This window comes from Condylostylus longicornis, unplaced genomic scaffold (assembly GCF_029603195.1).
Source record: "Condylostylus longicornis isolate FDR11 unplaced genomic scaffold, ASM2960319v2 ptg000055l, whole genome shotgun sequence".
NCBI classification, from domain to species: Eukaryota; Metazoa; Arthropoda; class Insecta; order Diptera; family Dolichopodidae; genus Condylostylus; species Condylostylus longicornis.
The window spans coordinates 9,943,985-9,970,983 of record NW_026578024.1 but is presented as its reverse complement, the minus strand read 5'-3'; the positions used below and the strand labels follow the sequence as shown (position 1 = coordinate 9,970,983).

General features: G+C 23.9%; 1 protein-coding gene across 3 annotated transcripts in view; it reads right to left on the bottom strand.

The window, feature by feature from the left end:
- LOC129612112 (homeobox protein homothorax) overlaps positions 1-26,999 on the bottom strand; it is a 437,826-nt gene that overhangs the window by 235,804 nt on the left and 175,023 nt on the right. For 2 of the 3 annotated variants that reach the window (XM_055525634.1, XM_055525635.1), the window contains exon 8: positions 6,624-6,653. The exons of the other annotated variant lie outside the window; for it this stretch is intronic. In XM_055525634.1, the coding sequence (XP_055381609.1) occupies positions 6,624-6,653 (30 nt within the window). The remainder of the gene's footprint in view (positions 1-6,623; positions 6,654-26,999) is intronic. 3 annotated transcript variants of the gene reach the window in all.

Below are 26,999 nucleotides of genomic sequence, written 5' to 3'. Positions count from 1 at the left end.
AGTTATCTAGCTGTAGCATTAACCTCAAAAATGAGCTTTTATAAGAATTGTAAGAATATAGTGACTGTTATGACACTAATTACTTTTCGTATGATTTTTGACTAAACGATAAATGATGGCAGTACTTCTCATTTATTCCTTCTTACAATTTTTATTTTAGAAATAAACGTTCAATTCATTATTTAGAAGGGTTTACTATATTATGCTATAATTATCTACACGCGACATTTAATATTCTGATATAATAATCTATATAGAATATGGTATATATAAGAAAAAAATTTATTCTCTTATCAGATCTGAATTAAAAAGTACCTACTGTTCAGCTGATAAGATTATTTTTTCGTTAAAAGAATTTTAATACAATTTGGCTTCTGGTTTTATAGATGTGCAAATATAAGATTTCTTTTTTTTTCCCCAAAAAATAATAAAATAATCAAATATTACGTATACATCTATATTATTAAATAGAGTAAGTACATATCATAATATATATGTGTGTATATAGGAATTTATATATTATATTTAATATTATAAGAATGCTGATTTATTTAACATGATAACAATTAAGTAATTATAAGAAAATCACTTACAAAAATACCTGTACGAAAGTGTTTATATTTTCTACTTTTTATTTTCAAGTCTTATTTTGTACATATTATAAGTATGTTTGTTTAAATTTTAATTATACAAATTAGTCATGGCCGCTATAAGAATATGATTTTAATGAATTTGATCACAATTTGAGTTTAAGATTTGATTCTCTGTTCAAAATTTTTTAATTCAGGAGTCAGTTAATGCTTACTAGTTTTCATGTCTGAAAGTCTTTAAATGTAATTATTACTTTGGTCCCCCGTTATTATTAAAATTGAAAATATATTAATATATCGTCGGCTGAATGCAATTTTGATCCCGTTTGATTATATTTTTTTGGAATCGAAAATATCGCATCTGAAGTTCAGCGAAATTCCATTTTAAATCTGCGCGATGAGAGTAGTTTGAGATACTAGACTTGATATGGAATTTGTAACTACTTGAAGAAATCCTCTGCAATGTGAATACATATATTTTTGATTAGTGTAAAATTTTAAGTTTATTTAGACATGGTTCTTTATTCGCTAAACCAATAACCCGAAAACAAAAAAAACCAATCACCATCAAATTGAATTTTTGCAGAAATTGTTTTTTTATTATTTCAGATCAAAATCTAAACTATTTGGCGCATATAAGAAATCTTCTAATCAACATAATTCAAGTTTATCCACTGATTATAGCTGCTGCATGTCATAGGTGTTATCATAATTTCAAATTTCATTCAAAATTATTTGTGATATTATTAGTAGAAATTCAAATTAATAATGTTAAATATAAATTTATTATAAAAATAAAACTGTTCTACATTTATAGATGACATAATACAAAATTAAATAAAAAAATTTTTTTTTGTTTTAAAAAAATTTAAAATTAATTGTACATAACCTGATATAATTTAAGAAGCTGTACTCGTAAAATATAATGATGGTATAGAGAGTACATATATGTATTTACATTGAAATAATTCTGGTGATAAGAAGATTCACTATTGCGATGAATAAATGCTGTTATACACTTTAAAAAAGTTGAAATTTTTCAAAAAATTATTTTCTCTTAATTAAATTTTAATAACAATAATTTTCAAGTGCTATTTTTGTATTTCAAATTAAATTTTATTCAAATTTTCTTTTATACAACTTTTTATATAATATTTTAATATTATGAATTTATTACGCTTTAAGTATTATTTATTTTTTCATTTAAAGTTTTTTTAAAATATAAGAACCAAAATTGGATATTTAATAATGTTTATATATGTATGTTATCCCCTTGAATTTTTTAAATTGCAAATAAAATTTTGGGGATGAAATTGTTAATGGTTCTTTTAAATAATTACCTTTATTGTTATACAAAGAAAATTCATGAAAAAATATTTTGGGTTTGTTTTATTGTTGTTGAACTTTTAATGCATTTTATATAGAATGTTTAGTTTCTTAAAAGTACAAATTTTTTGATATACTTGAAATTTCAAAATTTTTTGAATTTACTTCAACATATTGGTAACTTAATTTTTGTGGATTAGATTATGTTCCTTGCAATCGATTATTTTTTGCTCCAGATGGCCAAATATTTTCAAATATAGAAAAATTAACGTCCAAATCTTCAATATTATTCGAGATTAAATTGAGTTAAATGCAAATGCAATTCAAATTAAATACACGAGTTTAGCCCGACGCTTTCGGCAAATATTATGTTGAACAATATGAAACTCATGAGACTAAAATTATTTTCTCTTAAAATATAAACACAATTGCCATATACTATAATATTGTATGTACATATTTTAAATTTTGGATAAACTATTTACCAGACACTCTATATAACAAAAAAAATATCCCTATAATATTTTGTTAAATTGTTGTACAAGTATATTGTTACATTACACGTTCATGTATACTACATTCAAATAACATAAAAGATGTGATATTTTTGCATCGTCATCATTTTCGTATTTACAATGAATTGCAATTTTTCAAAAATTTCTTTTGAAGTTCAAAATATTTTTTTTTTATTGTTCATAAAAGCCGCCTTCAATATACACAACTATAATAAATACAAAATGAATAAAGAAACACAATTTCAGTAAAACACCAGTTCAATATTAAGGATATATACGGAAAAATTATAATTTAAAGAAGGACGTATGAAATTCTACTAAAAATTAAATAAAATTTATACATGGTATTTAAGTTGAAATTCATAATGTTATATTTGGTTATATATATTATAATTTATGTATATATGATTTAAGTACCTATGCCTTACATTTGTATAGTATAATAAGTCTCGGCAACAAAAAATTTAATGTATATATAGTTTCTAATAATATGCATATTCATTTTGAAAAAGGAAGGTGAAAGTTCATAACCTTAAAAATATTAAAATGTTGTTTTTTTTTTACAATCTGTATAAATATTAATGTTGGTTTTTATTTAATAAAAAAATTATTTTCATTTTCATATTTTTTTGTTACATTTTTGGCAGAATCATTATATGAAGTTGGTAAAAAAATTTATATAAAAAAATTAATAAAATATGAAAATCATTCTTTGAAAGATTTTAATCAGGATCCAAAAGAAAATAATTTTTATGTATAACAAAATAATAAAAAGGAAAGCGAATCATTTGCGAATTAAATATACATATATTATCATGACTCTCATATATACACAAATACGTATATTATTGAGAGTATGCAGACAGGATGTCTGTTACTGATATAAAAGAAATTTAAGTAATGTTGAATATAATAAGAATTTTCGAGTACATATGTTTCCATACTTACGCACATGTATATGTAAATGTTACTCATGTACATACAAAATACAAATATTTTCTTTATTAAGAAATTAAAGTTTTTTAAATAGAAAAATTAAAAAAAAAATAAGTAATATAATATGGGTAAAATTAAAGATAGGATTTTTGTTCGATTTTCAGAAGAATTTATGCATGTAAAATGAATTCTTGTATTGCATATTAAACTCAGCAAAATGAAATTGACTTCATTTATAAATATTAAAATAATTACCAAATTTATTAATTTTAACTTGATTAAAATTTTTCGGCATTTGTTAGTTTTGAATTTTTCGGATAGTTACCGAACGTATGTAGTTTATGGAATGATTAGAATCATTAACATTGTCAGTTGAAATTCTATTAAAATATAGTCAAATTTTGATCAGTCTGCTAATATACAAAGTTACGACCCTAAATCTTTATACAATTTCAAATTAATGGATTCAAATTTTAAAACAAGAACGAGATACGCAATATCGAATTCTTCTTACTCGAAATTTACATTGTACTCACTTTTTTCTCACTTGCCGAGTAAAATAGCCAGCTAGACGATGAGACTCTAAGCATTTTATATAATTATGTAGATATATTTAGATGAATAATTATATTCAAACTTTATCAATGTAATAAAAAGGTCTTAATTTTGGTTTTACTTGATTTTCATATTCTATACAGTTTTACATTTTTCCGGTTTTATATTTGAAATTTCTTTCAAAAACTTTATTTTTTAAATATTTACTTTAAAATTTTATTAAATACAAAAAAAAAACAAAAATCCTAGGTTTATTTATTATAAAAAAAAAACCCTTTTATAACAATACCAGAAAAATTTTTTGGTTTCTGATAAGATTTATTTACCATATAGGTATAAATATAATGTACATAAAAACTACTCAAAAAATATAATTAAAAAATCTAGAGTCAATTTTTTTTATTTTATAATATAAATTTGACTATCATATCTTTGTATACCTATACATATATGTACATTTATTTATATTTCAATGGTTACGTGTGTATGTAAATTGTAAAAGATAAAAAAAATATGAGTTCACCTACAAACATATGAAAAATGATAATAAAACCTAACTAAAAATATTATAAAAAAAAGAGAATTACTTTTATTATCATAACCAAATAATTCAGAAGCCAAAAAAATAATGTATTACAGTTCACGAATTTCTGTTCTATATAAGTTATCTAAAAGTTGGTATATATGTATGTATGTACCTCATATACAAACAGTAGTAGTTAAAAAAATTATAACTTTGTTTACACAAAAGTGCGCTTATCACTACCGAAAAAATCTACTGTTTTGTAAAAAGTAAAGAAATAACTAAAAAAAAAAGAAGAAGAAAAATAAATATTTTTTTATTGATTTTGATTTTTTGTTGGTTGTTTATTTGTGTTTTTTATTCTTTTCTTTTTTTTGGGGAATTCTGTATATAAATAGAATATGGTATGTTCAATGTTTTTTTTTGTTATACATAGATATAGTACAACAGCACATATCATACGAACTTATTGAGTGTATTTGTTTTTGTATATATGTACATACGTATTTATTATGTCAACATACGTAATTATTATAATTGAAATTGGATTTAATGCTTTCAGATAAGCATTGTATGCAATAGTAATGAGGGTTGTAAAAAAATATTTCGATATATCAAAAAATAATACTCATTAAAGATATTTTTTTAATACTTTTTCGATTGTTTTTTCAATGTTTTATAAAAATATTTATTTATATGTACACATTTTATTATAATATTCCATATTATTCTAATCTTAAATTTGTTGTAGTTATGAATTGGAATTAATAATATGTACATATACTAATTGCGAACAAAATAAATGAACAAAAAAAAAATTTCAACATTTAAAACTGTTATACATTTTTAAACTCTTATACATTTTTAAACTGTTATACGTGTCATAAATTTTAAAAACACTTTGGGTACATGTTGTAATTGCAATAAAAGATATCCAAAATTAACTGTTATACAAAAATTAACTGTTATACCAAGCATATTTAGGAAAGCTCCAATAATTGCTAATACAAATATAAACAGATGCAAAATTAACTTCAAATTTTATTATGAACGCAAATAAAAACAAAAAATAGAGCTGAAACCTACTTATATGATTAGAAAATTACATTAATCTACTACTTATTTGTAGGTATTATATTGTTTTTATTGGTAAATTACAAAAATAACTAAACAATATATGTACGTTTAGAACATTTTGTAAATTGATGAAATTATATTTCATATTTCAACTCTTGAGAGATATGTAAATATTAAAATTACCTTATCAATTATACACTTTGTATACGCAAAATTTTATTATAAAATATGTCTACACGATTAATATCACGAAATATTCTTATTTTCTATTTAATTTATATTCGGCCTTTAAAATATTTATAAATGTAAAAATTATGCGTTTTCTTAATAATAAAATATTCAAAACCAAAGTAGACAATTTGAATATTACAAAATAGTTGTATATTATGTAGTTGTCTCTTCTCATTTTTTTTTTTTGTTTTTTGTAAACTAAAATTAAAATTTTAATGGATAAACAAAATAAAGATTAATTTTAATTTCCATGCACAATTATTTGCATTTAAGCATCATTTTATTATAGTTTATTTTTTTGTCGTTGTCAGAGGAACTGGGAACGGAAAACTAACCAAAAAAATCAAAAAGAACGTAAGCAACAAAATGTAAAAAAGTTGTGAACACGAGGCGTCGAAATAATCTAGACGACAGTATATATACATTGAATAACTGCAAAATAATCTGATAAAAAGGTAGTGTGACATGTAACACGAAATACCTTGCATACATGAATCAAATTAATTATGCGATTAATAATGTACCAAAACTTATTATTCTTTTCTTTTTCTGGTTTGTGTTTTAAAAACTTTTGATTTTGCATTATTTTTACATTTTTGTAATTCCAACTTAGAGTCAGACCAATATAAAAATTTTTCCATAAAATTTGTGTAACTTAATGGAAATTTTTACATACATATTTAAGTCAACAAACAAAACTGTAGAATTTTTAAGTGTTTTAATTAAAAAGATTATGAAAGAAAGAAGGATTGGTGTTCGATGCTAATGGAACATGTAACTTTTCAATTGAATTTTTAGGTTTACATACAAAATAAAATATAAATATAAATTTTATACTAAAGTATTAAAAGTAAAAAAAATTATACTTACAGATTCATAGTAATTGCTTTTGGAACTTACCTGTAAAAATAAAGAGAAATAAAAATTATTAATAACAATAAAATTTGAGACAAATTTGAATTTAAATTAAAGACTTTTATTTTTTACAAAAAAATATTTGATTTAAAAACTAATAAAATTTTAAAATTTCAGATTAAATTTAAAATTTTTTACACAACATTGTGAATTTGTTTATGAATGTGTTCTGATTTGTTGATTTTCTTCTTTAAAGTATACACCCACCTTAATACCTGATAAACAATACAGCACAATCATTATATTTTTGAACAATTCGCAAGAGTACCATGAAACTATTGATGTAAACACTAGTCCCTACATTTACAGATTTTTATGTTATTTTTCAATTCATCAATAATGATGATGACCTTATAAATTCTATAGACTACAACTTTTAAAATATTTTAGAATATTGAGAAAAAGGGATTTATTTCATGCTGTAAACTTTTCTTAACCTCCAAAAACGTGCATATGCCAACGTATTTATTTTGCGTTTTCTATGTTCTACGAATGTTTGTTAGCATCTGTGATCGTTGTGATAATGATTACAGTCAAATGTGTTTCATTCAATGGTTTGCCGAATAGCGAATTTCAGTTTAAGATTTCAGTTAAAAATTGACTTTTTTCATAATTTTAAAGGTTAAAATATGAAAAAAAAAAAACAAATTCTATTAAAATTATTTATAGTTAAAAACGTATATTATTGCATATTTTTAGGAGAAAAGGTAAGGTAATTAAACGAAAATTTTGTCTTTCAAATTTAAGAGATTAATCTTTAAATTTTATGAACGAACAGAAAGGCTAATAGCAAAGGTGGAACGAATAGAAGGATTTAGTTTTTAAATTTTTTTGAAAATATGCTTGAAACAAAACCAAACACATAGGTATGAATGATTTAATATAGAAGCGCGAATTAAATTAAACACAAAAACCGAACAATGTCTTTGAACAACTTGGTACTTAAAAAAAACGAAAATTGAATAAAATGTCACACAAAACAAAAAAAAAACAAAAATCAAAATAAAAAACAAAGAACAACAATATAGAGTTGAAAGTTTCCAAAAAAAACAAAAACAGATGAAGCAAACAACAATGTCGATGACAATATTTGCTGTTTCGCAACTTCTTCCTGAAACATATTTCTTTTTTGTTTACTTGTTTTCAATTTCAATTTTTATTTTTAGTTTATTTTTGCTCAGATATCAGTTGTTGTCATGCAAAGTTCATGTTGTTACCACCATCATCATTTCAAATCGAAAAAAAAAAAATTAAATAAAATATAAGAACACCAGAAATAAAGTAGTAGAAAAATTGTAAGAAGACAAGATTTGGATTATATCTTGTATTGGAACCTTTGTGTATCTTTATCCGTTTACACTTTAAGATCAGAATTTTTACTTAGATATTGAAAAACAGGCAATTAACAGATCATTGAACAAAAAAATGAAAAAAAATGTACAAAATTTAAAGAAGAAACTATAAAAATATTAACAAAATAGAAAATAATAAAATTCTTATGCTCCATTGTTATCCTTCAATGAAATTGTAAAGATTTTTGGTACTTAGATTTTTCAATACTGAATTTTTTTGTTCAATACAAAAATTTAAGGTGTTCACAACAGCAGTTGTCATGCCATCTAACGGCAAAATAAATTTTAGTAAATAGAGTGAGGCACTGAACTTGCAAATGAAAATTGTTTAATTAAAATAATTGAGAAAATATCCTTTATTGTTTAAGGAAATTTTAAGAGACAATGCTGTTCTCTTATATGGAATAGGTATGTACTTCATTTTTAATGCAACTTCTGTTGAAATTGTTTGGAGTAATTTGAATTTGTTAGAGATTTTGCTTCTACAATTCTGTAACACTATAAATAATCTAATTCAATAATTAAAAAACATTAATTAAAAATTAAATATTTTATAATATTAAATTAATTTCTCCAAATAAATAAAATAAATGAAAAGTGCAAAGAAAATAGAAATTTTTTTGTAATAAAAAACAATTAAATCGGAAAAGTTTTCGATGTGAACCCTCATTTTTTTTCTGATTGTTCAAACTGACGTAAAACAGCAACAACAGCAACAACTATTAAATATACAAAATTTATATATATATAAAACAATGATTTTATTCTTTAAATATATTATTCCTTTAATTTGGCCAACAAAATTAACTTAAAAACTTCATAAAAAATTCATTTTCTATAAACACCTTGCGCATTTTAAGTACATTAAAAATTCAAATTTAATATCTTTCTAAAAACAAAAAAAATAGAAACCATTAGTAAGAATTTTTGTTTTTTAACCCTTTTAATTTTTTTGTCTATTTAGTATATATATTTATATATACCGTATCTAAGTGCATATATGTATAAATATATTGTGTCTATTCTCAAGGGTAACATAAATTATTTAACTTTTTCGCATAGAATAACAAGGCGCGAAGTTCACTGGCTTAAAAATCATCATTTCTATTTCTTCTTTCTCTTATACATACATACATAGATAGATAAAAAGTGATTCTCTTATATTTTGGAATTATGTATATGTATATATATATATATTGCATATAGCATTAACATTTAAGGAAGAGACGAATTTTGTATAGATTTTATAAAATAAGATTTTTTTGAAAAGGGGTATATAATGTTGTTCCCTGTGGCCTACTCTCTTGTTACAGTTGTTATTATGGTTTTTGGTCTATATATATATATATAGATATATATATATTATATAAATAATATTTAATTTTAAATTCATTTATGTGTTGTTTTGTTGTTGAAGTTTTTGTTTTTTTTTTTTTTGATTCAATCACATTATATACCAGATAATTTCTCTTGTCTGATGAAAAACTCATCCTTTTGAATATTATAAAAAAGAAATTATCTCAACTTCTATATTTTTCTGATCCTTTTGTCTTTACATACACGTATACATGTATATGTATGTGTGTACGGTAATATTTACATAAAAATCAAAATCTACACGAAGATTTCTCTATATTTAGGTAGACAATTTTTCAAACATTGAATTTTGTTGGAAAATAATTTTTGCATAAAAAAAAAAACAACAAAAAAGGGATTTTGAAAAAAAAAAAAAATTCTTTACTTTAGCAAATTAATTCGAAAGGACACCCTCTTGACTATTTTTTTTTTTGTGTCGTTCATAAGAATTTTTCAATTTTTGATGTAAAATGAGAGCAAAAAAAAAAAACCATTTATGGGTTTATCACCATAAATGCGCAGTTATAATTTGTTTAAAACTCATTTCAAAAAACAATTTTAATTTTCTTTTTTGTTGTTTTTGGTTTTCGTTGCGTAAAGTTTTTTTTTTTTCATTGTGTTCTGTTATTTAAGAATGCGAGGGCTCTCCCCCAAAAAGAGCATTGTTTTATGAAATATACAGCATAAAACTTTAAAATGGAAGTTATTTCTTCTTTATATAGTTGCGATAGGTGTGTGAAATTTTCTCTCTATGGTACATACAATATTTGTAGTAATATAGAAGACAAAAAAAAACCATCATAATAATAATAAAAAAAAAGAAGTTTTATGGTTTTTATTTTTAATTTTTAAAGAAAATACCCCAAAGGATATGTGTGGTATGTATGTAGGTAGATAGGTATAGTTGCTTATATAAAATAATAGTGAATTTGCTTGCTCCTTCTTTATAAATAAAAGACACACAAAAAAGGATGAAAATCTAATTTAAAATTAATTAAATTGAAATAAAATAAATGTAATTAAAATTTAGTTTACAAAAAATATTTTGAATAAATTTTTCAAAAATTTTATATTAAAAATTTATTATATAGAAGAGATAGAAGAGAACAATATAGAAGAGAAGAAATTGAAGAAGATTTCTTAATGAAAATTTTTTATACAACTGCAGAACAGATGGCTGACGTAATCAAAGGAACATGAGTTAATTCAGAAATATTAAAAACATTTTTCGGTTCGACCTGGACTCAAACTAGTAGCCCATCGATTTTTAGGTGGACGCTCTATTAACTTTGCTATAAAGTTACTAAAAAAATTACCAGAAAATTGTTCTCCACGTTGCTTTATACATATAGTAATATTCATGATTTACCAAGTATTGTTTACATTGAAGATGAGACGATTGATAATCTTTTGAATTGGAAGAGAAAATAAGCGCTACTTATTTGAAGTTGCTTTTCAAAATATTATGCATCTCATAACACTGAGGCAATATATTTTTACTTGAAATCTATGAGTTCTGACTATTAAAAATTTATAATGTCTGTCTAACATATTGGAATTCTATGCATTTATAAAAAATAAAATTTAAATATGAATTTAATTAAACTTATGCTGCTTCATGAAATGCATATTATATACGATAAAGGTCAATAAATTTGCAAAAAGGACCAAAACAAAAAAAAAATAAGTAAAGAATAAAAAGAACAACTACAGGAACCATTAATTTTTCTCGCAACGTGATACGTAATTTTTTCGTTTTTGTAATTTTTGTAAAAATTTCTGCGGTTAAATCTTAAAAAAAAAAAAAAATTTTAAAAATTCAAAAGAAAACTTAAATTTTAATCAATCAAAAAAAAAAATTATTTTTTTTTTTTTGTACTTCTCAAATGACTGCTCTTGCGTTGTTTTTTACATTGACTGTCTCCTGTCTTGTTCTTCTTTTTCTTTTTTTTTCTTTAATTTTTTTGTTCAAATCAAGTTTTGCAAATCTTGAATTTTATTAATTACTTTTTTTTTTTTTAACTCTTTTAATTCAGTTTTTTAATAAACCGGGGAAAAATAAAACCAACTAAACAATAAAAATGGAAAAAATGAAAACGAAAAAAAAAAAACCTTAAAAAAAAAACTTAAATTGAAAATCAAAAATTATAAATTCGGTTTTTTTTTTTTTTTTGCTTTTTTTTTTCATTTTTTCACTCTTTATTAATTTTTTGTTTTAATTTTAATGCACTGAGAAAGACAGAATTATATAAAATGATCATATTTCAAATAAAAACTGAATATATAAATAGCAACAATTTTTGTTTTAACAAAGCAAAGGTCATTAATGATTAAATTAAGAATTTTTATAGTGTCCGAAGGGTAGATTTCGTATATTTTTCTTTAAATATTTCAATATTACGAAAACAATTGTTAAAAATTCTAAAAAGTAAATTCAAGAAGCAAAATATTTTGAGATATCTTAGAAAATTTTCACAATTTATTCGAAATTTTCTTTATAGATTTTTCTTTATATCTAGGGGTTCGTCGTTTTCTACTATAGAAAATATTTACGATTGTATTACAATTAAACTAAGAACATTCATATGGACTTAAAATAACAGTACTATTATACATAATCGATTTGATCACGTATACTTATCTAAATCTTAATATACAAATCTAATTCTTAATCAAAAATTTATAGTTTACAGGTATATCTTTTAACACGTTCGCGGATGCGAATGCTATAGCATTTATTTTCATAGTGATGCAAAATGACATGAATGCTATAGCATTCAAATTTTATAGACAATTTTTATTCATTTAATTTATGTCACTCTAGTTTGAAAAATATTATCTATATCGTAGTGGATACTATACGAGTAACATTCATTGTATATGTATAATGCGACTAAAATACAATGTTCTGACTATTCTTATAATACATGTCTAATCAGATTTGAAATATTACAACTTAGTTTCAAAAATAATTGCCTGTATACTTTTGTAGCTCACCTGAAATTTTTAGCGTCCGCGAACGTGTTAAAATTGGATTCAAAAATTCCCTGTTTCTAATTGTAAAAGCATTCTTACATACATATTTAAAATTCTGTAATTTAGTTCGTATAAATTAGACTCATAAAGAATCACTTTATCTTATAGATTATACTAATTAAAAATTTCATCAATTCCTCATATGAGATACTTTAATATGACGCGATCATCACACAGTATCTTCAATATCATTTAGCAGTACTGCGGCCATTTGACCATATTTCGTATGTATCGTTCATTTTATATTATCTTAATATTATTTCAATTGAATTCGGCCGCCTTATATGGATGAGAATAGGAATTGATGTCATAAATAGTTCTACTATATTCCTCTACTATTGTTCTTCAAATAATTTCAAGAAACAAAAACTACACCATTTCATTATATAACCCATAGTATGTAAGACTACCGAAAAATTTATAAAATAAATGTTGTCAATTATAGGTACTTGTGTATAAGTTTAAGTAATAATTTTTTTCTATACACACAAAATAATTTTTAATTTAATTTTAAAATTTTCTATTAATTTTTTGTATTTAATAAAGAATATGCAGCAACCATTGCGTGATAAATTTTTAACACTTTTGTCTTTAGTTTATGGTAACTAAAAGCGTGTTGCACTTCAAATGTACCAGAAAACAAAACAATAAACGCAAAAAGAAATAAAAAAAAAACACATAACAGAAATATCTCGAGATTAAATTAAGAAAAATCAAAAAATCATTTCAACTTTAACAAGACTATCCAATTTTGATTACTTAAGGTTGCTTTTTTCTTCTTATTTTTTTTGTATTTCTTTTTTTGGTCTTTGCTATTCATTTTTGTATATTGATGCATTTAGGTTTTTTTTTTTGTTTTTAACAAAATAAAAAAAAAAATTTGTTTTTTTTTTTTTTTTTTTTAAATTTTAACCTCATATCAAAACTGATATTATTTAAGAAGGGTATATTATACGTACATATATCTTTTTAAGCTGATTCGATTTGTCTTTTCAATTTTTAAGATAAAGAAAAAGACAAAAAAGAAAATAAAACTTATGAGGCACCTCAAATAAAACTCAAAGTCTTAAAACGTTAATGAGAATACCTTCAAATAATTCACAACAACGATGAAAAAATTTAAAAAAAAAAAATCAACCAAAAAAGTGAAAATAAAAGAAACACACTCAGCAGTCAGCATCATATCACTTTGTCCTCAAAAACGAATGAAGAAGAAAAAAAAAAATAAAATCATTTTCGAACCCATTTATGTTTCGAATCAAAAAAAAAAAAGTCTCTCTGAATTTTTACTTTATAAACTAATAAGTATTTATTGCGCATTGTAGTCAAAGGCGACGCAAATCAAAAAAATAACTTTTTTTCGGAATTAAAGGTAATTATTCCGAAAATCAATATCATACTAATTATTATTTAATTGAATAGCATTTTATGCTGCTCTCATACGAATATGTGTACATAATTCTATTTTTCAATAGTTTGTCATCTATACTGGCTTCATTTCGTCGCAAATTCCTGTTACCTTAATTCCTGTTACTTTATTATACCGAAATGTATTTATGGTGCCAAAATTCTGAATTATATGAAAATAGTATATTCCCAAGATTATTGCTGTGTCACTGTTTAGAGACACAGCAATATTCTTAGCTCCTATTTAGAGAATATTTCACTATATTTCCAATCCACTACTGAAGAAAGTAGAAGTTTTATTAAAAAAAAATAACGGTGTAAAAATGATGTTTGGTGAGAAGATATTGTCGCGATGCAAAGGAAAGCTAATATAACAATTTAAGTGCTAACAAATGACAAATATTTTTATGTGCTAATAAATGACAACCATCTGACAGAATAATTTTGGCGTAACTGCTTCTCTCTTAATTTTCATATAAACTGGTGTACACTAGTGATAGCTACCATAATGCTAGTAGTAGCAAAACGCAATTAGGAGTTTTTTTTTTTTAAATTCAGCTCATTTGTGATTAATCTGAATCTAATTTAAAAAATGTATTATTACAATATTGAAGTCAATGATACTCTTGAATGGTATGATTATATTTTTAAATGAAATGCTTACAATTAAACTTAATTAAAAGTTTGAGAATATCTGATTATTTACACATATATTAAAATCTTTAAATTATTCTCGATTGAAAACGACACCAATAATAAACGTAAGTAGTATATATATAGTTTCGGAAAGCAAAATCAAATCTATTCGAATTTATGACTGAAATATTTAAAATTTTTAAGTTGAATCACTTTAGATTACAGTACGTCTGACATTGTTCAAATGAGAAATGCGTAACCTTATGATATTACTATTAAATTTTTCTATATATTTTATTATATGAGAAATGTTAGTCAAAATCTTTATCACCGATATCACATTTAAAAATGATCTAACTTTTCTTATACCCACAATATTTCTACTGCATTTTCTCTTTCTATCATTCTTTCTTTCTCTATATATATTTATGCATTTAATACAATACAAATTTTGCGTCTCTATAACTTGTATAGTTTAGCCAGTCAGTCAGTCAGTCAAATATTGAATTCAGTCAGACAATCCTTATAGAAAATAATAAAAATTATAAAAAAACGAAAATAAAGGAAAAAAAATTAAAAAGAGATTTAAGTGAACCGCGCTGTTGTTTGTAGCAAGCATCTTCGTTTTTATATGCAGTTCAGACATTAAATTTAATCTCCTGCTGAGCAGAAATCAAGGGAAGAAATTTTTTTGTTTTTTTTTCTGTTTTCTTATTCTTTGTTTTTCTGTATCTTTAAATTTCTTCTTTCTTTTTATATTTAATTTTTAAGTATACAATTTTTGTGTTTTGTCATTTTTGAATTTTTATACTATATAGAGTGTTGAAGATTCATCTTCATTCATTTCTCATTCCAAATTTTTAATTTTTTTTTTTTTTGTATTTCTGTTTTTATTTTCATTTAATATTGAAAATGAATACATGTATGGATGTAGTATACATATGTGAATATTACAAAAAATCTCGTTTTTGTGTTAAATTAAAAGAATATTAGGCGTAAACAATGTAATCGAAACATTAATTTAATTTTAAGGCAAAAAAAAACAAAAAGTTAAACGAGATATACGAAGAAAAATACTTAACTATAAAATGAATTTAAAAATATTTTAAAGTAAAAAAATTGATCGTAATTGAAACCCAAAACAAAAAAAACAAAAAAAAAATAAAAAATTAAAATTGAAACCATTAGTATGGAATGGGTTTTAATTCGCTTACATACCAAAAATTTTGTAAATAAATATAAATAATAAATAAATAAAAAAAAAAATGCTTAAAAATAATGAACTCAATTCGATATTCATAACGATATTCAATATTAATTTGAAATACATTGAATAAATGTTTCTCGTTTTTCTCTCAAATTACGATTTCTTAGCCATTTAGCGCTGCAGCCACACGGATTTGCAAAATAATTTTTTTTTTGTTGTTTTTCATACATCTTGCAATGGCAAACAAATTTGAGATAAAAAAAATAAAACAACCATTTTTTTTTTCTTAATTCAATTAACGCATAATCAACAGATTCCAAAAAAAAAAACAAAAAAAAAAAAATACATCAAAAATACTTTTTTTTGCCATTTTTTCTTAATTTGTTGTTCCTTATAACTAATATTGCCTTTTTTTATTTTTAACTTTTTTTTTTTTTTTTTTTTTAAATTATTGCTATAAGTAATATTTGTCGTTATTGCTTCGTAACTATTTCTGCCATCTTTCATGACTATTTTAATAAATTTTGCAATTTTTGTTTTTTTTTTTTTTTCTACTTGAATTAAAGTATGTATGGTGTATGAAATAATGAAGAAAAAAAATACGAATTTAATTCCACATTATATTTATGCACTACCAATCAGCATAAGAACTGTCTTTTATGTCCATAAACTTTGATAATTTATTAATAAAAATCTTTCTTTGGATAGTTATTATCAAGGGTTGTGTGTCAACTTTAAATAATTTTCCATTAAAAGAAAAATTTATAAAAAAAAAAAATTCATTATGATCAAAATGTTCTTATAAAAATATGTATATATAGAGTAGAGTGGGCCAAATTAATTTTGAACCTGTTTCCAAAAAAATTTAAAGAAAAATGAATAGTTGTTAGTGCATACCCTTCCCAATTCCTAACAATCCTCTTCTCTTCTCCAACTCTTTAGAAGAAAATTTTTTTCCTCCTTTATTTCTCTTACCAGGTTATCCTTCTCAAAATTTAGAAAAAATCTATTTTCTTCATACTCTTCTGAAGCTCAAATTAACAAACCAATAAAGTAACTAAAGTTGAATGCAATTCCATCAAAAAATATACTTGTTTACCTTCACTGGGCTAATAAGTCGTTGAATTCAATCACTAAATCAATATTTATTTTTCATAATTTTCAATATAATATAAAAAAAATATTAAAAAAATTGTTAATTTTTCAACCCAATATTTGCTCTACCTACATTTTTATAATCCTCAACCTAAAAGTATGCAATAATCAGGAAATGCGAGAATAAATAATCGAATTGAGAGCTCTTCAATACACACGCTATAGCGTAGTGATCCAACCTAATATTTGCATATTTTTTTTTTCTTGTATATTTTCGAATGTCCATAACTCGTTATAATATTATGCAGTATTATCACAAATTATTGAATAAATTTGGTTCACAAATAATAAATATTATATTGTATATATAAGCATAAGTGCACGACGTCATTATACGGTATAGAATATATAGAGAATGCAATTTATAAAAAAAAAAATAAACAAATTATTATACAAATCGTATTCGAAGCACATAGACTCTCGAACATATAATGATGATATAATGATGGTTCGAATTTAATCTCTATTGAGTATTGAAATTTTTTTTCCTTATATTCTTTAATTTATTTGTTCTTTTTTGTCAATTTTGTTGCATTTTGTATGCAGTTTAAAATTTTTTCTTAAACCTATCTGTATGTATATGTGTATGTATGTAAATATATAAAGAAAGATCCTTGCAAAACAAAGTCATATTTTCTAGAATTAATAATTTAACGAAATTCATTTATTTTATTTTACTTCTTTTTTTTAGCTTTAACACAACACTTCTGGCTTTTAATATAAATAATTTCGAGTGGATATTGAAATTATCTTGAGAACCTATACACATTATACATATACATACATCTACCAGAATATACATGAATTTTTGTAATGAACTCAAAATGATGAAAATTTTTTTTGTAAAACAAGAGATCAAATTAAGCGCAAACACTTAAATATAATTTATAGAAAAATCGAAAAAAAAAAAATATTTAATTAAGTATAATAATAAAGTTTTTGAATTAATATGTTGAGCTAAATTTTTGACATTATAGCAAAAGGTTTACTTTATTAAAAATATTCTAGTCTGAAATATTTTAAGGCTCTTATGTAGAATAATTCGATTGCAAAAATATTATCATAAAAATATTAAAATTTATAAATTGAATTAAATATATTTTATTAAAAATGAAAAAAAAACTATGTAATCTTAAAAGCAAACTGAAGTTAAGGAAATAACCAAACTATACTTTAAGATTAGATGATGTTTTTCATTCTATTCTTTAATCGGATCTATTTAATGTTATTTACTGTCTTAAAACGGTACGTAATAAACACAATGTTGAAATAATTTTGAAATAAGAGAAATTTAGATTTCCGAAATTGAAAATAACAATTACGTTTCAAAAATTAATTGTAGAACAGAATTAAATTTACTGAGGGGAGGAGGGTCCCGTATCCCAAAAGAGCTCAGACAAATCTTAGTATTACTTCCACTTTGAGCCATACGGCCTCCGAAGATGTCATAAAGGCGTGTCCGAAGTACTTGAACCTTAAAGAGGCCAAAACCTTAAGATGCAGAACAAAGCACATGCTCTGTGAGCTCTTCTAAGCAAAAATAAAACAGCTCACTTCCCATCCTTTTCAGATGAATCACGGTGAGACAACGCCAAGGCGAGCACTTCAACCATCAGTCTCAATTTTGGACGACTCAGTGAAAATACCTCTCTTTTCCTCCCTAAAGTTCTTAGGGAATGCGCCATTCCTGGGCACCGATCCAATATTAAATATGTTAATAATGTAATTTTTGAAAAAACCGTAAATGTGATTTGCAACTCAATTTTTAAGGTCGAATTAACAAATTCAAACAAAAAGTGGCAAATTTTTTTGCTCAAATTTCATTTCGATTTGTTCGATTTTATTGAAAAATATTTTTGTCATATCTTAATTGGTTTCAAATTTACACTTAAATTTTTAACAGTATTTTCTTACAATCTCAAAATTTGCTAATGATCAAAAAAAAAGGGGGGGCATTTAAAGTACTTCATCTCATTTTTATTAGTATGTACACTTCAAAAATATTGTAAGCATCTAATAAAAAATACATATTTTTTTTTTGCGCTCATTTTTTTTTTCTTAATTTAATGCTAAGAGAAAAAAACCACTGAACTGTATTCAAAAATATCATTGAATTGTGATAGTGAGTGTTGATGCATGTTACAATTTAACCTTACGACACACAATAGTCACTAAACATTATGGTGTCTGTACACATTTATTTTTTTATTCCTTTATACATATTTAATTTCAATTTATTTTCAGAGAATATTTATCAGCACCTCATATTTAGACAGAACTAAATGGGAGGTTTAACACTTTTTCTTTTTTTTTCATTTTGTAAATAGAAAACACTAAAAATACTAAAAGAAGACATAGTGTATATAGAAGCAAAAATAGACCAAAACAAAGAAAAATATATAATAGAAAAAGACCAACAACAAAAAAAATAAATAAAATGTAGAGGAAACTTAACAAAAATCAACAAACCGAAGCGCAAATACACTCAATACTCGGACGAACGAATCTAAATATCAGCTATCATTTGTTTTTTTTTTTTTTTGTTAAATGACAAAATACTTATACTAAGTTATATATTCAAATACTAACCTTAATCTACATATATGATATTGCAATATATTGATAGACGACACAATGCATTTAAGTATACAAAAATGCTTGTACCATGAATATAGGCGCATATAGACAATATTCATAGGTGCCTATATGAAGATATGCTAATAAAACATCACAGAAAACAATGCGATACACAATGTAAAAAAAAACAAACGAAACGAAAAAGCAACAGAACACGATAATTTAAAATATCGAAAAGTCAACAATTATGCGCATCCCTTGCCAAATGTGTAATGATGCACAAAATAATAAAAAAAAAAAAACAAAAAGAAAAAACAAAATGTGATTAACGGAAAATGGAAAGCAATAAAATAGTAATAAAATGATGAATAATATCGAAAAAAAAAAACGAAAACTTAACGAATGCAATTTTAGAGTAATTAAAATAATATTAGAAAAATATTCGAAAAAGAATTCGAATAAAAGCAATTGAACACATTCTTTTCTCTTTAAAATTAGCAAAAATTTCAGAGAAAGAGAAGAAAAAAAAAAAAATATTAATCGAATAGAGGCGGTGAATTTTGACAATTTTTTTTTTTACTCAGACTCTCTCTCTCTCTTTTATATTTTAAGAATTGAAATTGATAAGAACAAACAGCAGAAATTTAAAAAATCAAGAATGTTAGAAATCAACAAAAAAAAAAAAATAACATCATTTCTGATATATCGATGATTGCTATGCAATTTGAAAATGTTATTTTTGTATCAGAGGGTAAAATGATGGCAAATTACTATAAAAATAATAAGAAAAATCGAAAAAATAAAAAATATGATGATTAGGAAAAATGATCAGTGCTTACACTTACACAAAAATTTTATGTATGTAGGCTATGCTGCATTGATGTTGCAATACAAACTTACACAGTGTTAGAACTTACAGTTTAGAAACTTTATTTTCGATTTTTGTTCTTTTGAAAAATTTTACATTTTTTTTTAAATTAATTTTTTTTTGATTTTTTTTCCATGTCTTCTATTTTCAAAAATTTTTTTTTTTTTTTGCAAATTATTTTTAGCAAAAAAATTTTTTTTTAAAGTATTTTAGATTCGATGATTAAGTAATCAGGTCATTAGTTTCATATTGTTATTTTTTTTTTTCTCTTTTATAGCAGCATATTATTTCGATACAAGATGAAGCAAGATAGATGGAAAAAACAGTTTACTTGGCAAATGTTTCTATGTCATAATTCTTTTTTTTTGTTTCAGAGTTTTTTTTGTTTTTTCTCTCTCTCAGTGAATATAAATTTAAGTTAGTTTTGTTTTTAATTTCCTTAGATTTGAGCCAAAAAGCCAGAAGCAAATATGTATTTATATACATGTGTATATACATATGCATAATTGGTTAAAAATTGAGGAAAAATCAAAAATAAATATGTAGATATTGGTACGTCAATTCGATTATATTTGTGTTATACGATATTATGTTAGAAAATGTATATAGATAATTTGAAACAGTATAACACTATTATATTTAAAATGTAATTATGTATAGTTTTGAAAACAAATGGTTTGTAATTGAAATTTTTTCAATATTATAATAGATATAAAGAGGTCTAAATGAATATTGTTGAAAATATCAAAAAAAAATTGTGTCATTGTAAATAATTTTGAAATTTAATTTTAAGACAAAGGAATTAATATTTAAAATTCATACTAACGATATAAAAAATTAGCACCTATAGTGTAGGAACAAAAAAATTTAAAATGTTTAATTATAATTTTATTAATATTAATCTATGGTCAATTCAATAATATCACTGATTTTATCTCTTATACCTATACAATAATGTTAATGTTGATTTGAACAATATTATTCGAACAAAGCATGAGAGAAAAGTTGTATAATATAAATATTTTATGGCGTAATTTCATTTGTATATAATATATGGAAAATAAAACGCCTTATAGCTTTGATATTATCATAAAATAAATTACAAACTATATATATTATCCAAAGATGAGTAACAGAGCAGTGTGATACAATGAAAATTTCCCGAACAATATTATTAAAAGTATAATTAAACACATACATGTATGTACAAGAATTATGTATGAAGAAATTTACCTGAATACCGACGTTCCCTTAGAAATAACTCCCGTTATATGTACCTACATATAAAACTAAAATATTCAGTAAAAAAATTTTTTTTTTTAGTATGCCGCTTTGATATTGTCGCCTTATTTATAAAAATTCATGTTATACCATTCAATTATAAAAGAAACGTTCTTCTTTGCGAAACTGCTGTCAATATAAAAATTTATAGAATTTTTTCGCTTTCTTGTATCAATTACGTTAATAAAATAAATAACAATAATATTAATTTTTTATTTTTTTTTTAATGTATATATAATATATAACTTATGTATGTATAAAGAAATATACTTTTAAATTTTTCCTTATTAAAAATTAAATTTCTAAAATGGAAAAATCATGTATTTTTTTCGTCTTGTTTCTCGCTTGTTTTCTTGACAATAGAAACTTGTCTATACAAATATAAGAGTTTGAGACTTCAATATCAGTGGCTTCAAGCACAAACGACTTAAGTCTGTTTTAGTGATTTCGAGATAAATGCATTTTAAACTTTAAATTAAATTTTGAAAAAAGTTATGAAGTTTTTTGAACCAATTTTTTTTTTGATTGAAAGATAATTAAAAAAGGAAGCGATTAACTCATAATCTGAAGTAAAACAACTAATAGTATTCTCTTAATTATGAAAAAAGAGAGATAGGCGGTTATACAAAATTTATAAAAACTACTTTGCAAAGCATAACTCGACTTAGGCGATTTGTGAAAAATTACTTTTGCATTTTCGTCAAACTTAAGTCGACTTAAGCTGTTGTTGCAAAACTGAAAATATGGTATTAGGTGACTTAAGTTATATTGAAAAGGGAAGAAATATATACCTATATTATTTTTAGGTTATTTGATTTTTCACTCTTTTTCCAAATCATTGTCATAAAAAACATAAATTGAGGTAAAAAATGAATAAACTTCAAGGAAAAATTATTTCTAAAAGTTTAAAAATAATTTTTTCATTAAATTTAAGAAAGGTGACGGTATCTTTTATTCTCTCTCGGATTCTTCAACTAAATATGGATGAGTATCTGCTAAATCTCCAGTCTCAATCGTTTTGTAAAATTTATAAACCAACAGATTAGAAAATTGCATCAAGTACTCTAAGTTTTTCTTTTTTGGTACTAATTTTCTCTTCTTCTTCAATTTGGAGCATGTCTTGAAAATCTAACTAGTTAACACCTCGTCTTAAAATATAAAAAATCTTTGTATAAACTGTTCTTGTAAAATATTTTTGGAAGTCAATTTTTTGAAATCTGTGGTGCGACTCTTTCCACTTAAGAGAATTTCAAAAAGTAATTCAATTACAAAAAGGCTTCATTGTGCAACGGATCTGACAAAGTTGTTACATTATTGTAAAAATGAGCACATAAGGTAATCTCTAAAATGAGTTTATGAGTTTTGTGTTTGTTATTTTATTTATGTACTATAGTCCATATGACTTTCTTACTTGTTCATAATGATACTAAATCCGAATTAATTAAAATTTTTAAATTAAAAACAAAATGAAATCGAGTGTGAGTCATTACAACTACTGTAATGAAAAGTCAAATTTGATACTGAACTCGAACTCGTATAGAAAATAATAATTCGATACTTGTCAAAATTAAATCTTGGAGACGTATTATTAACGTATAGAAAATGGTTTGTTCGTCAGTTTTTCTCCAAGTTCTGCCGTAAAAAGTATATAGATCTCCGTAAAAAGTTGTGGCAAAGTAAATTGGTTCAGAATTTGCTCTCCTTTCATAGAGTATATAAGTATTTGATTATCAAATAAACAAAAAATATTGTAAGTTTGCACGACATTTTTATTTTACCTGTCAACATTTACTTTTCAATTAAGACTCCATACAAATTGAACACGAGTCAGTTTCGAACGTTCATGTACTTGAGTGCATTGAGGAAGCCCGGTCGCGAAAGATTAAGCGAATTTTTCTAACCGTTCGGCAAATTGTAAAAGGATTTTTCTTAAAAGAATAAAAGTAGAAAGCCTTTCATATTTTTTTATCTCTACAGATATGTTCACATGCCCAATAGGACTCGAAAACTTGCTTTTGAATGTTGTCAATTTTAAAATCAGGATCATTAATACAGTCACCACGATCAAAGTCAATTGCGGTTTTCAAAACTGTATTAACTTCGGTTTTCAAAGTAAGATCTGTTGATACTTGTTTATTTACTATAGAACCAGTTTCGCTAATTTCTATGCTTAAAAACACTTTGAATCCGTTATGTTAATTTCAAATATATTGCAATACATCTAATATCCACCACAATCATTTCAGCTCGCCTAGCAAGTTCCAAAATTTTTAACGTACATTGATTAAGCGTGGATAAAGTTTATATTGGATAATTTTTATATTATTTAACAATTTCCAACATAAGCACATTTAAAAACAATAATAAATAACTGTCTTTGTAAAAAATACTTCCTTCGAAATAACAAAAATATCATAAATATTTGAAAATCGAAGAAATTTGAACTCACGGAAATGAGTAATAAAAAGTATAACAAAATATTGTCATTCCCAGATGTACCAGTTTTATTTATTGAAAAAAAACCCTTGCAAATTATAATAATTTGAATTTCCTAATAAAATGTGTTTTACTAGTGTATAATAAAAGTGTTGCTTTGTAATACAATAATTAGAATAAAACCTCTTGTCAAACACAAAAATTTGTTCTTCCTAATAACATTTGTTTTACAAGGGCATAATAAAACAACACTTTGTTTAATAATACAATTAGACCACAAAGGCAAAACAATCTACCATCAGGTAGCTAGCCACGTGTCATTTTAACATGGGAACTCCGTCAATTGAAAAAAACATTTGTCGCAGGTAAATCACGAAATGACCTACAAGATTATTTGTTAAATAAAAAAATTCAAATCTTAAACATGGGATATTTGGGTAATTAGAGCATTAATAATGCAGGTAACTTGTGCAGATGTTTTATATTTTGGGTTAAAAAATACAACTATCTTACTTGTCGCTGAATGTAAGATTTAATTTTAACTATAGTGAACAAGTTTTAAACCATGGACATAAAGTACTCACACAATAAAATAGTATGTTAAGCGTTATAAAATATTTTTTATTATAAAAAACTAAAAAATATTCCATACTGATCATGTATTATTTCGAACACTAAACGCTTAACTTCGATGTATTGTTCTTATTTGCACGCGTTATAAAAACCTAACTCGACATAAGAAGCCTTTTGGAATATAATTGCATTTGCAATAATCGCCTAACTCGAGATGAGTTTAAAAAAACCACCAATTATTATTTTACACAAATCGCTTATGTCGAGTTAGTATTTAAAAAAATTCAAAATTAATTTTGCAACAAAAGCCTAACTCGAGATAAGCGGTTGTAAAAATTCATACAAATAAAAAAAAATGTCACTAATTTTGATTTGCAACAACAGCCTATCTCGAAATAAGTGGTTTGTCAAAAACATAAAAAAGATGTTTTCTGATCTTAACTCGATTTAGGCGATTAGTGCAAGTGCACATTGTTGCCATTTCGAGTTAGGTCATGTGTGAATTCGACAATAACTCCGGCTACAACAGTCGTAGAACCACCAAATTTTGTGAGCATATGAAACTCAAAACGGAGAATTCGCTGGTAAACATATCTCATTTTTGTCTTAACTCGAGTTAGGCGGTTTGTGTTTGAGGCCACTGATATCATTTCACTATATTATATATCAGTTTGTATGTTTAATATAATATATATGCTACACACTATATATGTATATATAAATACACATTAATTCCAATTACTTATAATATTCATTTCAAGTTGTTGTCGCATATTAATTGACTCAATTTCCAATTAGCACTTAACAAAACACAGGTCATCGCTAAGTCGCTAACATTCTATAATATATTATGTATATATTATGTGTACATATAGTGGCGAATGTTTACTTCCACATATGCATTTTTTTATTGTCATTTCATTGAAATTCATTAAAAAAGAAATAAAATAAAAAAAAATTATAAAAAACATTTTAATTGTTTATAACTTCATTGTCAGCGTGAAGTATATGTAATTAATGCAGCCTTAAATACGTGATAGTATTGCAATTGCATTGCATCACGTATTAAAGGATTCTTTCGTCTTTATTTTTCATTTTATTGCTTTTATTAATTATTAAATTTTATTTTATTTTAATTTGAATTGAAACAATTTTTTTTTCCCCGTAATTTTTATTAATATTAATTAAAATTCATTATGAAAATAAATAAAAAATTAAGTAATTTTGAATTAATATAAAAAATTGTGTATGTATGTATGTATATAGAACATGATATACACAGTGCAAAGCAATATCTTAAAATCTTAAGTAAAATTTTCGATTACATGGAACCTTATGAGAAGGAAGCAACAATAGTGAACTTTAAGTTTAAAACTAAATTTACAACTGATTCTTTCGGCCATTCTTTCAGGAAAAAAGAAGCGTTCACATCTCTATATGCAATATTCAATGTTCATATACATATATCAAAACACATTTACTCACTGCTTAGTATGTTTCTGACATATAATTCAATAAAAAATAGTTTCATTCGACGAGTATGGCGAATTATGTTAAAAAAACAAGACTTCAGTTTGTAAATTAGTTTTCAACTAAGCGAATTCAGCGATCTTTCACGTCATGACTGGTTAAGAAAATTAATGATTTCGTGAATGAAACAATAAGAATGATATTATTTTAACCTCAAAATAGTTTGTTCAATCAAAACATTTTGTTTTCATTCGCCAAGCTTATTGCACAGAAATTTCATTTATTCAGTAGAAATTCGCTTAAAATTTGGGCGGATTCGCTCATTATAGTACTAAAAATTTACAATAGCCAATAATGTCAATTCGACAATTTATTAAACGGCTCTAAATTAAATTCAATTATAAATTCAATTTTATTCAACCAATTTTGATCCCAGTTTATAGATTTGGTTTCTTTATTTCTTTAAATGTACTTTAAAAATAATTATTTGTAAATAATGTCAAAAAAATTAATAAACAATGTTTTTGTTTATGAAAAGTAAGCAAATCAAATTTTATGTTGTCTTAAAAATTCAGTATATTTGATCATAGTAGAACCAACCGTCACATTTTATAACATGACAAACGATAATATTGTGTTTGATTAAAAGTTTTCTAATATTAAATTTTTTACATACATACATACAATAAAACAATATAATATTACATATATTTACATATATATACATAATATGTATGTACATAATTGGCTGAGGGTATACTTGTTCGTAAAGTGGGAGAAGGGAATCTGCACCATTACTTGTTTTATTCTAATTTAAAAATATTTTTATGAATATTCTTAAATATTTAACTTGTAAAACAAATATTGGAAGACAAGAGAGAAAAAAATCAATAATCATTGCCACCTACTTTCAATTTAAAAAACAAAATATATGTGCATGCTTACATTAATATCTGTGTATAAACTTGAAATTTTCA